General features: G+C 46.7%; 1 protein-coding gene across 2 annotated transcripts in view; it reads left to right on the top strand.

Annotated features, from left to right (window-relative positions):
* Window positions 1–3223: 3223 nt before the first annotated feature.
* Art3 (ADP-ribosyltransferase 3 (inactive)) overlaps window positions 3224–14904 on the top strand; it is a 29275-nt gene continuing 17594 nt past the window's right edge. For both annotated transcript variants that reach the window (XM_036200194.1, XM_036200193.1), the window contains exons 1-2: window positions 3224–3279; window positions 8616–9324. In XM_036200194.1, coding sequence (XP_036056087.1) covers window positions 3232–3279; window positions 8616–9324 — 757 coding nt within the window. In that variant the 5' untranslated portion in view covers window positions 3224–3231. The remainder of the gene's footprint in view (window positions 3280–8615; window positions 9325–14904) is intronic.

Below are 14904 nucleotides of genomic sequence, written 5' to 3'. Positions count from 1 at the left end.
CAGACTAGTTTCCCCTGACTTTTGAACTCTATATAAGTCATATAATGTGTACATGCTTGTGTCTCATGTAAAATTTTGTTTGTGAGATTTACCCTCATAGTTATATATATTAGAGTTTATTCATTTTGAATACTAAGTAAAATTTCAGTATATAAATGTATTTCACAGTTTATTCCATTTGGAGATTTTCTGAGTAGTCATTACAGGCTTTGTATCTGTGTATCTTGATGTAAATATACACTAATGTCTCATGATATCTGTACTGGATGGTTTTAGGCCAACTTGACACAAGCATTTCCTCAATTAGTGATACCAGTATAGGTGGGGCCACCCCTGGGCTGGTGGACCTGGGTTCTATAAGAAAGCAGGCTGAGCAAGCCAGGAGGAACAAGCCAGTAAGCGGCACTCCTCCATGGCCTCTGTATCAGCTCCTGCCCCATTCTGGGTTCCTGTCCCGGCTTCTTCCAGTAATGAACAGTGAGTGATGTGGAAGAGTAAGCCAAATAAACCCTGTCCTCCCCAGCTGCTTTTGACCATGGTGTTTCCTCACAGGCACAGCAACCCTAACTAGGGTTGGTTTTGTCTGTAGTCCCTGAAGGTTGTACATGTTCTTCAGCATGGTTGACTTTGCCGTGAGTGCTGTCTCAGGGTTTCTGTTGCTGTGGTAGAACACCATGACCAAAAGAAACCTAGGGAGGAAAGGGTTTATTTCATCTCATACTTGCAGGAACAGACCATCACTAAGGGAATTTGGGGCAAGAACTCAACAAGGCAGGAACCTGGAGGCAGAAGCTGATGCAGAGGCCATGGAGGGGTGTCTTTTACTGGCTCGCTCCTTATGGCTTGCTCAATCCGCTTTCTTATAGAACCCAAGAACACCAGCCCAGGGATGGCAACACTCCCCCATCAATCACACATTAAGAAAATGCCCTAGAGCGGGATTTTATACAGGCATTTTCTCACTTGAGGCTCCCTCCTCTCATATGACTATAGCTTGTGTCAAGGTGACAGAAATCTTTCCAGCACCTTACTCAAGAGTTGTAGATGCAGGCGTTCCCAGCATTCCCAGCTCCCTTCTGTAATCAGACATTTCCTGTCCCAGCAGCCCAGTCCCAAATAAACACACAGAGGCTTATATGAATTTTAAATGCTTGGCCAATAGCTCAGGCTTATTACTAACTAGCTCTTACATTTTTTAAGTTAACCCATATTCCTTATTTACGTTCTGCCATGTGGCGGTACCTTTATTAGTGTGGCATCTCCTGCTCCCTCTGCATCTGGCCAGCCACTCCTGACTCCACCCTCCTCCTTCCCATCATCCTTAGTTTAGTCACCCTGGCTATACTTCCTGCCTGGCTACTGGCCAATCAGCATTTTATTAAACCAATTGGAGTGACAAATCTTTCCAGTGTAGAAGAGGATTGTTCCACAGCACTCTTCCTTCTCAGCATTCCTGCTGGACTTTCACTTGGCTTGTTTTATTCTGAGCAGTTCTTTCCTAGTTGTGTTTGGTGCATCCACATGCTGGTTTATTTGACTAGATTGTGAACGTTTTTCAGTACTTTGCTTGTTTGTATACCTCAGCACCTGGCACGGTCCCTGAAATACAGTCAGTTGAGTGAGTGGTGCCAGCCATCACTGTTGGCAGTGTTTAACAAACAAGCCCTCTTCATTAAGGGTATCATCTAATAGAGGCCAGCCAGGCCTTCGCTCTGACACATGAGTGTCAAAAGTCAGTGTTGGGAAGTGACTCTGAAGGGAGCCCATCGCTTCATGCTCCGTGGCAGGGGCGTTGCTGTGGGTTCTCGGGGCCTCTTGCAGGTTTAAAGCGTTAACAGCAGTGGTTCCAGGGCAGAGCTGGGGACCAGATATAAATAGCAGGACACCAGCGGGGTAATGTGCCACTGCCAAGCTACCGCTAGGGGTGTTATAAAAAGCAAAGCATTCCCAGGCAGCTCTCACTGTGAACAACATCCCATCCTGGAGGGACTAGCCCCAGAGCTGAGAGTGGGAATCAGCAGGAGCCGGGGCATCAGTTAAACCTCCTGCAAAGGCACAAACACCAGGTAAACATTTTGATTTCTTTGCACCCAGGCTGCTGAAATGAAGACCAGGAAAATCCTGGCCTACAGCTGACTCGGCACATGCTGCCTATGTTCTATTCCTTATACTTTTTTTGAGAGGGAAGTTTGATGCAGAGTAGCACTTTAAAATAACTACAGATATATTAATAGTGCTAGACAAAAGAACTGCTTTTGAAGAAAGACAGGAACCCGGGGCTAAAATGAGTTACAAAAAGAAAGGCTACCCTTCCTTCCCCATGCCATTCATTTCCTCTTTCAGAATCCGGACTAAGATGATTGGCAAAAGAGAGGGAAGTAGGGGTTCATCTGAGTTCCGGGAATGTCAGCTTTGTTGAAGCACATGTATGTGAGAGACGGGAGGCCAACAGCTTGCAGCACTTAACTGAGTTGGCCAATGGCTCTGGATAGCTTCAGCCATGAGGATTCTTTCCCTCCTGTCTACCCCTTACCCTGCCACACACACCGCACTGGAATGGGTCCTGGGCACTCAGCTAGTAGACTGACGGGATCTAGTTAGAATCGCTGTCTTCCCGGGGCTCCTAGTCGATCCCTAACTCCTGAACGTTACGCACTTGCTCAACCTCTGGCTTCTGATGGTTGTCAAGAGTTGGAGGAAGGAGGTCATCTCAGGTAGCCTGCTCTGTCCTGTTGCTGACCTCATCTCGTCCCTCCCACCCTACTGGGCATGCTCTAACTTGCAAAGCAGCTGGAAGAATGGAATCAGTCCATGGGAAATTTTCTAGACAGCTCTTAGAAACTGGGAGCTAGAGGAGCAGTTTGAGAGCGTGGTGATTTTAGTATGTGTTTCCTGTGTGGCCTCAGGGGAGATTTAGAGATGGGAAACTTGTGCCTGGGGGCGGCTCTGTTGGGAGAGACGAGTCTAGAGTTGTGTGGAGGTGGACGGACTTGATCTCGGAAGCACTGAAGTTTCCTAAGGTTTTGTTAGACCTCTAGATAAAATCGGATGGTTCTTGCAGCCATAGGAATGTATTCGATAATCTCTCCTACCACCACAGTGCCTGCCCAGAATGGAACTATACATAGCACGTTATCTTGCTCTTTCTTCCTAAACCTCTTTGTTAACCCTACTGAAATAAAACTTTTCATTCTAATTTAGAAGAGAAAACTGAAGATGGGACATTTCGAAATGGTCACCACGCTGCTGGCAGCCGTGACTCTAGTGGACATCTTCCAGGTAATGTTGGGAATGGGAAGCATGTGCTCACTGGGACGGGAGCCTGTAACACTGCCTGGGGTGTCTCCGGGGACTGAGAGAGGCCAGACTAGGCATTAGCTTGTAAGTAGCTTTTCCTTCATTTTGCAGGTGACGCATATGTTAAGTGTAGAAAGTTATATATAATTATAATCAAATGAAGAGAACAGAGAAATTCAGCCGCTGAGAGAGAATCTTAGAGGACAGTGTAGGTAGCCTATGTGGCTCCTCTCTCTGTGGGTATAATTTATTTAAAAAGTAGATTAATACTGTATGTAGAGTACTTTTAACCTTGTCTTCAAGCAATACTGCACAGCATTTCCAAGTCAATAAATATTCGGGGAATACTGTGTGTTCTCCAAGTAATGCTGCAGTGTTTGACTCCATGTTTATTAGTAAACTACATAATGACTGTTTCCTTGTTGTCTTTTGACTGATAGAAATTTTATGATTTTGTTTGCCATTCAATATTTAAAAACTAATATACTTTCTGTATGTATTGTATGAAACAGTATTTTAAAAACTGTATCCAGTTTTAGAGCTTTGACCCACTTTCTAGAGCATTATTGTATGTTTTGTTTCCTGCACATTCTGTTGTTTGCTTTTTAACTTGAGACATTATGGTGTTTGAAAGAAGATGGCCACCAAAGGGAGTGGCACTATTAGGAGGTGTGGCTTTGTTGGAGGAAGTGTGTCACTGTGGAGGCGGGCTGTGAAGTCTCATATGCTCAAGCCACGCCCACGGAGACATTCTACTTCCTGTTACCTGTATATCAGCATGTAGCAGCTCCTTTTCCAGCACCATGTCTGTGTCTGCCTGCTGCCATACTCCCCGCCATGATGATAATGGACTAAACCTCTGAAACAGCCACTACCTCAATGAAATGTTTTCCATTATAAGAGTTGCCATGGTCATGATGTCTCTCACAGCAATAGAAACCCTAACAAAGAGAAGGTGGTACCAGAGACTGGGGTATTGCTGCAATAGGCCTACGGTTACTTTTGTTTGAAGGGATATGGACCTTAGCACTATGGACTGGAAAAGCAGTGGGATGCTTTAAGCACTGCTTAGTGGGCCATCCTAGTAGGAACACGGAAGGCAGTGGCGCTGAGTGTGATTTGAACTCTGTGTGTGTGTGTGTGGGGGGGGCTGGCTCAAGAGGTTTCAGAGAGGAAGAATTTTTAGTATGTTGCCTAGAAATCATTCTTGTGGTATTTTGGTGAAGAATGTGGCTGCTTTTTGCCTTTGTCTGAAGAGTCTGCCTGAAGGTAAAGTGAAGAGTTTTGGATTAATTCTGTTGGCAGAGGAAATCTCAAAACAAAGACTCTGTTGTGTGGTTACTAGTGTTAACTCTAATGAAGATATATAATGAAAATGAGCAAGCTGAACAAGGAAAAATATTTGAGGAGAAAGGGAGTACCAGAAAATAGAATGGAGCTAAGTTCTGTATTCAAGGAGATAAACAGACTAAGAAATGGAATAAAGGGAATGGTGATCTCACCCAGTTGAGTTTCCGATTTATGAAAAGGAATTAAAGAAAAGCTTAGAGCTGTGTGTGATGGGGCACACCTTTAATCCCAGCACTGGGAAAGCAGAGGCTGACAGATCTCTGAGTTTGAGGCCAGCCTGGTCTACAGATCCAGTTTTGGGACATCTAAGCTTAGGCAGTGAAGGACAGAAAGCTGATGAAGATGTAATTGAACAAAAGCAGTGGCCATGTTCCAGCCCCAGTGAGTGGCAGAACTTGGCAGCTTCAGCCATGTGGTTCTAGCTTTAGAGATAGCAGAAAGGCATTATGGAACCTTCCTCCCTGGCAAAGGAAAGCCAATGAGGCCAGACATGTGTCAGGGGTGTTCTTGAATGGAGGCCTAGTGAGGCCATTGCATGAAGCTATAAAGTTAAAACCAAGATTGCCTTGGAGAACTCAAGATGTTGGAGATGCCAGAGCTGTGGGATATCTGCCAAGGAGAGCTGCTAATAGTGAGTGGAAACAGCCCAATAGGAATAAGTGTGCTGCAGTCAACAGAGCTAAAAGGAGTTGGAGATCTGAAGAGTGTTTTGACATCAGACATGGAGATGCAGAGTTTGAAGTTTGCCCAGCTGGTTTTCAGTCTTGCTTTGGTCCGATATTTCCTCACTGTGCTCCCTTCCCTACATTTTGGAATGGAAATGAATATCCTGTGCCATTGTATGTTGGAAGTATGTAATCTGTTTTTTTATTTTGATTTTTTAAAGATGTATTTATTTATTATTATGTATACAGTGTTCTGCCTGCATGTATGTCTGCAGGCCAAAAGAGGGTGCCAGATCTCATTACAGATGGTTGTGAGCCACCATGTGGGTGCTGGGAATTGAACTCAGAACTTTTGGAAGAGCAAGCAGTGCTCTTAACCTCTGAGCCATCTCTCCAGCCCCTGATTTTTATTTTATAGTGGACTACAGTTAAGAGATTGCATGAATCTCAGAAGAGACTTTGAACTTTAGACTTTTAAATAAGTTTGAAAGTGTTATAGACTATGGGGACTTTTGAAGTTGGACTGAATGCACTTTTGCATTTTGAATTGGCTACAAGCCTTTGGGGATCAGGGAATGGAATGTGGTGGTTTGAAAGAAAATAGCCCCCAAAGGGCATGGCACTAATGGGAGGTGTGGCCTTGTTGGAGTAGGTGTAGGCTTGTTAGAGGAAGTGTGGAGGTGGGCTTTAAGGTTTCATAGATGCTCAAGCCATGACCAGTGAGACAGTCTACTTCTTGTTGCCTGCATATCAACATGTAGCAGCTCCTTCTCCAGCACCAGATATGCCTGCATGCTGCCATGCCCCCCTCCTGCCATGATGATAATAGAACTCTGAAACTGTAAGCTGCCACCTCAATTATATATTTTCCTTTATTTGCCATAGTCATGGTGTCTCTTCATAGCAATAGAAACCCGAAACAAGACAGATGTATCATTGAGATACCCTTAAAAACATTTCAACCACACCCATCATTGGTTCTTAGTGTCTCTACGATGTTGTCCCACAGTAGCTGTGGAGTCGCATTTCATCCCTCTCTAAAGAAGCACTTTGCTTACTGGAAGTCAATGCCACTTCCCGCCTCCCCCGTTCTCTGGCAACCAGTGAGAGTTATGGACATTTCAGCGGAGTGGGATCTTGCAGACTCTGGTCATTTGTGCTTGGTTTCTCTAACTTAAGATACTGTTTTTAAAGCCCATCCGTGGTGTGTCATATATTAGTGTCTCCTTCTTGTCATCTATGAACATTAATGCTATCATGGCTGGCCAAAGTTTATCATTCAGGCATTTGGATCTTGCCACTTTATGGTAACTATTGCCATGGATAGTATTGCCAAGAACAGCTGTGTATGGGTTTCTGTATGAATGTTTTCAATTCTTTTATAGAATGATTCTTCCGTGGGGATTCACCCAAGCGCTGTTGCTAGCCTTATGCAGTATTTACTTGAATACCTGGTTTTACCTATGTAAGTGAATGTGAATTAGCCGGAACTGTGCTACAGTGCATGGCGGAATTGTGCATTATTGTGAACACATGCTTCACTTGGGTGTGTGTCTAGAGTGGGGTCACTGGGTCTCACCCCTTGAGGTCCTGCTGCAGGATGTTCCACGTTGGCTGGGCCCCACGGCACTCACTCCGGCATGGATCAGGGCTCCGATCAGCTGCCTCCTCTTTGCCTGGATTTTCCTGTTTTACCCTTGTGTTATCATTATTTTCTTTTAGTGGGTATGAAGTGGTACCTTGTGTGGTCTTTATGTGCCTTTCAAGTACTGGTTTGCAGCACATCATTTTAACATACTTCGGTTAATGTTTTTCCATTTCCTTGGTTTCTCTTCTGAAACACGAAGGTCATTTCCACATATGTGACATGAATTGTTGGTAGTTGAATGTCATCGCTCTGAGCTTTGGTTTAGGTGGAGACGTCAGAGGAAGAAAGCATTATCAGCCCATTCACCCAGTCTTCTGCTCCTTAGTGTCCCGAATGGCGATGGCATTTAGGAGCTTTGCCACCGCCAGGCACGCACTGTACGGAACACACAATCAGCTGTGGTGTCTGGCCAGGAAGCCTTGCTGTCTAAAATTAGACATGTGAAGACTGCTTTGAGGGCAAGGGAAAAGTCAGGAGCTCATTGGATCAACTCAGATATGGTGTGTGGAATGTGGGAGCTGGTTTCAGGCCTGATGGCTTCTGTCGCGGTCTTCGAGATAAATCATGCTTTGGTGCTCAGGCTGAATTCTGGTACATTCTGTGCCACAGAGCAAAGTGCATCCCTTAACTGTGAAACCGAAAGGACTTGATCCCCATGTCAAGAAACTGACCGACGGACCCAGGAGTGCTGGGGTCTCGGTGACTCCCAGCTGTAAGTACTGTGGTTAGGCCACAGTTTCTGCTGCTGGCCCACTTACTTATCTCAGAGGTAAAATGTTTTCTTTTGTTTAGTAAAATTAAACTCTTTTAAAGGCGTTACATAATAAATGTCAGTGGGCCTCATCACTGGAACGTGCTAATGTTTTAGAAGCCACAGAACACTTTGCTTAAGAAGGTAGAACTCTGGAACCAGAGTGAGTGTCTGGGGTAAATACCAATACCACGTCTCAATATCCCAGTTTCCTTGTCTTTAAAGAAGGTGGAAGGAAGGCTTGGGGCTGGAGAGACGACTCGGTGGCTGTGAGGACCTGCTGTACTTGCAGAGACTCTGGGACCAGTTGCCAGCACCCACAGAGCTCACCTGTAACTCTAGTTACACTGTCTTCTGATTTCCTGTGTCTTGGGGGGTTTTCTGTTTTTCTGGTTTGTTTTGTTTTGTTCTGGAGAGGGGTGTTCTGATTTCTGGGCCTTGAGGACCTGCTTTTGCTTGGCTGGAGGTGCCAACCAGTCCTCTCCATGTCAGAGGAATGAGGGGGTGCGTCCAGAGGGAAAGGTAGTATTTGTCACCATGTATTTCCCACCACGTGCGGTATTTTATGCATGATACTTCCAGTGACCCAAAACAGTCCTGAGAGTTCTCAGGAATGAAGGTGAGGGGTCTTTAGCCTGGACTGCCACGGAGGCCTTTAGTCTCGTGTGCGCCACAGAGCTCAGACAAACGAGTTGCAGGCAGAATCCCTACCCAAATCTTGCCGCTGACATTTGCTTTCTTATGAACATGTCATCGCCGAGAAAAGCTGCCCATAGCCACGGGGTGTAACTCGCAGTTAAAGGGTTGGAGGGGGGTGATGAGAGAGTGGGCATCGTGCTGTAAGAGGAAATGAGATCAAATACAAAGTTGACGGCAAGAGCACCCCTTTCCTCTTGCTTTGAAGGTGAAGGCGGACGTGCTAGACATGGCGGAGAACGCGTTTGACGATGAGTACCTGAAGTGCAGCAGCAGGATGGAGCTGAAGTACATCCCACAGCTGTTCAGGGATGAAAGGGCGAACTCTGACCTCCTGGAGACTGTGTGGGACAATGCGGAGATCATGTGGGAAGCTCGGAAGGCTAAGATCTCTCCCCCAGTGAACTTCAAGGACCCCTATGGAATAACCCTGATGGCGTTTGTAACCGAGGCTCGAGAGCAGACTCCCTTTTACCACGAGTTCAACAGAGCTGTGAAGATGGCCGGCCAGTCCCGAAAAGATTACATCTACAACTTCCAGTTCAAAGCTTTTCATTTTTACCTGGTGAGAGCCCTGCAGCTGCTGAGAAGACCTTGTGAAGAGAGTTACAAAGACGTGGTGTACCTCACAGGTCAAGACATTTCCTTCACATTCGGAGGGCCAAACCAAGCGAGGCTGGGCAACTTCACACTGGCATACCCAGCCAGACCCCCCACAGCTAACAACCAGCCAGTGCTAACCATCCACACCTGCTTTGGGGTGGCTGTGGAAAGGTTTTTGGACAAAGCAAGTGAGAGAGTTGTTTTAATACCTCTGACTGAGGTTTTTCAAGTGTCCCGGGAAGGAACTGGCAATGACCTTCTTCTTGAGAGCATAAACAAGACCTGCAGCTACTATGAGTGTGCATTCCTCGGGGGTGAGTGTCTCAGTCATGATCTGGGTTTGTCTGGGAGGAGAGGAGTGGGGTGCAGGCGCTGAGAGGTGTCTGGGAGAAGAAGAATGGGGTGCAGGCCCCGAGGGGGTGTCTGGGAAATGAAGAATGGGGTGCAGGCCCTAAGAGGTGTCTGGGAGGAGAGGAGTGGGGTGCAGGAGAGAGATGACATCAGCAGTTCTCAGTCTCACACCGTTTCTTTGTCCACAACTCAGGTGTTGTCAAACACAGTACTTAGTTACTAAAGCTAAGAACAAAACCAGTACCGTGAAACAGAAGCCATTTGCCCTGCAGGGTTTGGCAGTGGTCAGAAATCCTTTCGGTTGTCACAGCTCAGGAAGAGGTGAGGGTGCTATTGGCCAGGATTGGCTGAACAGTTCTTAGGACCCTGACAAAACAGAGAATCATCTGGTCTAAAATGTCAGGAGAGCTGGTGTTGAGAAATCCCATCACAAGCCATTCAGTAAAAACAGTCCCATCCCATTCCCAAGCCTCACTGGCATCCATTCTAAATCATTTTAGCTATTTTCCCCTGGGTATACACCATCATGTTTGTAAGTGAATAGCATGCATTTATTGTTTCAGGATTTAAATATTTTTAGACGTGGCCTAAATATTTCCAGTATTCAGTTTTCTTGCACCGTGTATCATTTAAGATTTCTTTGTGGCTGCTGGGCCAGTGCTGAAGGCTTGTAACCCCAGCCACTCAGGAGGCTAAGGCAGAAGGGTCCGAGTTCAAGGCCTACCTGGAGTACAGAGTGAATTCAAGACCAGCCTGGGCTACTTAGTGAGACCCCGTCTCAGACAACAACAGTAGGTTAGTGACAGAGTGTCAGCCTTGCATGCACAAGACCCTGGGTCGGATCCCAAGGATTCTCAAGATTCATCTTTCTGTCAGCTTTAGCTGAAAACCTAATAGTTCTCATTGCTACAACTAGGCTGTTGGGTACCACGGCTCCTCTATGGCATTAGTAACTCAGGCTGTCTTTCTGTCCCACTGGTTAGGGAATTCAGATTTGCCTTGTGGTCTGCATCCAGGCATCAGTTTGCATCCCAGACAGAAACAGAAGGGGGACCGACTGCCGGATCTACCTGCTTCTCAGGAAAGTGAAAGCTAGCCTAACCACTTAGTAGAACTGTTTCTTGGTCTCTTACAGCTGCAGGAAAGGCCTAGAAAAAAGGAAATTAGTTTTTCAGGCTCTGTCACGTAGGAAGAAAGGGAATCAAAGTGGCCTGGGATGCTGCTGCACATTTGTGATCCCAGCATGCAGGAAAAGCATGAGGATCTTGAGTTTGGGTCTAGCCTGGTATACTTAAAGAGATTGTGTCTCAAAAAAAAAAAAAAGAAGGAGGAGTGGGGGGGGAGGAGGAGGAGGAGGAGGAGGAGGAGGAGGAGGAGGAGGAGGAGAAGGAGAAGAAGAAGAAGAAGAAGAAGAAGAAGAAGAAGAAGAAGAAGAAGAAGAAGAAGATGATGATGATGACAGAGTTGTCAGGCCAGTAACCACAGTGTCCAATGACTACTGTCTCCTTCCCTGATAGTCTGGTGACTCACCTTCCCTCACGTGTGCTCATGGTCCAGTTAGTTGGTGTTTCTGTTGTTGGGTTTTTTGTTTGTTTGTTTGTTTGTTTTTTAGCTGAGGATTGAACCCAGGGCCTTGTGCTTGCCAGGCAAGCGCTCTACCACTGAGCTAAATCCCCAACCCCTGTTGTTGGTTTTTTACCCCATGTAGTAGTACTCCTTTGCTGGGGTGATTTTATAACTTCATTTTTAAATGTCATATTAATAATTCATCCCAGATCCTTTGTCAGAAATAGCAATCTCTCCGTACGTTCGTCTTCCCATCCCTGGGTACACCCTCCCGGATTCTGCTCTGGGCTGTGCTCCTAGGCTCACTGAAGGTCATGCAGTGTCTCCACACCACCAGCTCGAGGCTGAGATTCTCCTCACAGCCCTGTCCTGGATTTGCACATCTTCCCCGAGTTACTCCTTTGTTTGGGGTGAGACCAAGTGCTGGCCACAGTTTTCCGAGAAGTGGTATCTTGAGGCAAATTTTCTAAGACCGCATGTGTGAAAGCTCTGCCTCTAAGCTCAAGTTATAGTTTTTCTAGCCTGCCACGTCCTTGAATGGCTCTTGGAACTTGAACCTGACTGGGAGGTGGTGAGGGAATGAGACAAGACAGGCAGATAGACAGACAGACAGACAGACACAGAGAAATAGCTAGAGTGGAGTGGTCTGGCTCTCAATGGAGAACCCCAGCGCCCCAGAAACTCCACTTGTTTATTATATAGATTAAACAGAGGGGTGGGGTACTGCATGCAGCTGAACCTGGAGGCAGGGTTATTAAATACTGATAAACAAGGAGCCGGGGTTTGTGGCGTACAGCAGCATCAAGAGGGCAGGCGTAGCTAATCTCAGTTGGAGTGGTCTCTGCAGGGAGTAAACATCTGAGGGGAGGAAGCTGCTGCGGCCATTTTCTGCATACACTGTTAACGCTCACACTAGGTCCTGGGGAAGGCTTTGCCATCCCTTCCGGCTGAGGCTGTGGGGTCCTCGTCCTGGCTGTGTAGAGGCACTCTGACTACTCAGACTTTGGGTGAACCCTGGTGTGGGTTTTTGCTGTTACTGTTTGGGTCTCATTTTGTTTTTCTGCTGCTGGGGGTGAAACCTAGAGACCAGAACATGCTAAGCGAGTCCTTCAGCCCTCAGCTACATGTATCCCAGCCTGCGAGCTGATCGCTTCATCTTGCAAGTCCTAGGACCTAGTCTTTATTTGCAGCGTTCTGAAATGCTAAGGTTTTGTGCCTCGCTGTATGTGAATGCAGGGTTAATAAAAACCCCTTCTCCCTCCTCCTATGAAAGTGACGGTAGCATTTCTTTGTAATGTGCTAAGGGCAGTGGCCGGCGCTGTACCCGACACTGCCTGTGGTAAACAAAGCCCTAGATGGTGAAGTACATGCGCAGCGCAGGAGCATTAGGAAGGGACCTAAGTTCCTGGGGCAGAACGCCATGGTTTCAAACTTCCTCAAAATAGTGCGACATGTCCAAGTTCTCTCTGCGTGGAGGCTGGAAGCAGCACGGGACTCTGTTACTGATGGCGGGACAGTGGTCTGTTCAGGAGTTACTGTGTCCCTCCTGTTAGTTACTGTTGTCTTCTCCTAATTAGGGAGGATGGGGCTAAAGGCCACTTAGAGGACTTCCCCTAGAAGACCTTGACTGCTCCTGTTGTGTGCACGGTCTTGCATTCTCCTGCAAAACACAGTTAGTGAGGAGCTGGCCTTTGGGTCTGCATGATTACTAACTGAATCCAAACCCACTGCTGGGTCCAGCAGTGACTGCTACAGTTGGCCTCAGACATAGGGGAAACTTCTGACCTTGACTCAGGGTGCCTTGACTCAGAGGTAAATGGGTGGGTCGGACAGTCAGGATGCTGACATTCTTGCTGACTGAAGCCAGCCAGTCCTTGCTGTGCCAAGCTTGCAGGCTTTCAGGAAGTGTCTGCAGGGCCTTACGATGTGACCTCCTGCATTTCTTTGATGTTGAGAGTGAATGACTCCTTAATCACTCTAGGCACCCGTCTGCCACACTCCTGACCTGCACTGGAGTCCCATCTGATTCCGAGCATTCTTGAGGTGATGTCAACACAAATGAACAGATTATGTTAAAAAAGCATTCATCCCTGTCACCCCCTATCTATTGGCCATGACCCAAACCAGGACAGGCCGAGCCAGCTTAGACCAGAGTTGCATCTTTTTCCTCTTTTTCCTACATCACAGCGGCTTAAAACTGGCCACAGTTGAGTTTCTCCTTTATGCGTGCGGGTGAGGTGTTCCAAGGCTCCCAGTGGTTGTCTGAAACCGTGGATAATATCAAACCCTGCATGTACTAGGTATCTTTCTATACATGCATACTTGAGAGAAAAGTTAATTTATAAATTAGGTACAATAAGAGTTTAATAATAGAATAATTACAAGTGTGTACTAGGAGTTCTGCAAATGCCATCTCTCTTGAGGAATATTTGCAGACATCCCTTGACCACTGGTGACTGAGACCATAGACGGTTAAACTGTGGAGAAAGAGGGAACGTGGAGATAAGCAAACTATAAACCACGGTCTCCCTTCCTCCCCCCACTGAGTGTGTTTAACTTCTCGAGAACATCACAGTGAGAAACCCAGCCTCAGCTGGACTGTAGAAATCATACCTATTTTGGTGCCCCTGATGCATTCAGGCAAATGCCATTTAAGGAGGCCCTGGTTATGTAAAAGGTCTGGATACTGACCATACTTGGCACTAGGACCTAGCTGATGGGCTGAGGAGGGCAGTGAAACCCACAGATTCCACGTTTGTGAGCTGAGTTGTGATACAACAAAATATACAAGGAAAGGTGAGCTAGTGGTCTGATTCTGAGAGAGCCAGGGGCTGGAACCTCTCATGGTGTATTAGGAGCCTGTCTGTATAGGAGGAGCATGAGGCTGAGGGCAGGCCATTTCACAGGTTGATGTTCGCCCCAGCTAAAGGAGGCGTTTGTGCGGGCTCACAGGGACCATGTTTGCAGAGCTCTGACCAAGTCAGCCACTGTTGATTGAAAGCAAGGCTGAGCGCAGGGTTAGAGCACAAACTGGAGTTCTCTGCTGCCACCTAGAGATAACCAATGGGAATGCATGGTCAAAAACTTGTACGGCCGGCTTTAGGTGTGGCTGAGTGGTAGGTAGTACATTTGCTAGCAAGCCAGAGGCCCTTGAGTATCAAACATCCTCCAACACTGGGAGGGCGGGGGGGGGGGGGGGCGTGCAAACAAACAGCTGCAGTAGTTGTGGAATGGAAAGGGCAATGTTTCTAGAAGGTATTTAAATGGACTAAACTCTTAGCGTGCTAGCACAGTCCCTTGTTACTGTTGAGAACTTACCTGTGATTTGTAACATAAAAATAGAGTGTGGATCTTATAAAAACTGGCTAGCCAAACAAACAAACAAACAAACCAAAAACCCGTTCCAATTGTTAGGAAACAGAGAGACCAATTCCTGGTTAGTGTTGCTGTCAATCCAAGGAAGGAATAAACTCCTCTTCCTTCCTGAAGAGAGCCTACAGCAGGTCAACCAGCTTAGATGTTTTTCTGGAATTTTTGATAACGATGGGATGTCAGCTGTGTAGTCAGACTAAACTCCTTAGCATCCAAAATAGCATCATCGGACAGCTGTAACTGGATTTGGAGGGCTGTGGGTCAGTTATGAATTCCTAGGAGAAACTCAACAGGTCTACAGAGAATCTCCAAGCCCAGAAACAGCACGCGCCATCCGCGAACCTAATCGCCTTAACCAGTACTGGGGTGTAGATGACCTGGGTTTCAGCCATGTTTCTGTTGGGGGAGGGGGTGGTCTGTATAATGCTTTGCATACTTATAGAGTCGGGGGATCAGGACATAACAAGTGTTTCCTAGTTGAAATGGGCCTTGTTAGGCAAAAGGAGCTCCTGGACCCCGGCAGCAGCCATAAGCCAATTTTTGAACTCACTGAGGCGTGCTGAGCCAGATCCCTTCTGTGCTATCACAAGAGGAAGAGGAGTTTA

This window comes from Onychomys torridus, chromosome 10 (assembly GCF_903995425.1).
Source record: "Onychomys torridus chromosome 10, mOncTor1.1, whole genome shotgun sequence".
Classification (NCBI taxonomy): Eukaryota; Metazoa; Chordata; class Mammalia; order Rodentia; family Cricetidae; genus Onychomys; species Onychomys torridus.
Note: the sequence above shows the minus strand (reverse complement) of the source record. Positions and strands in the feature narration are given on the sequence as shown.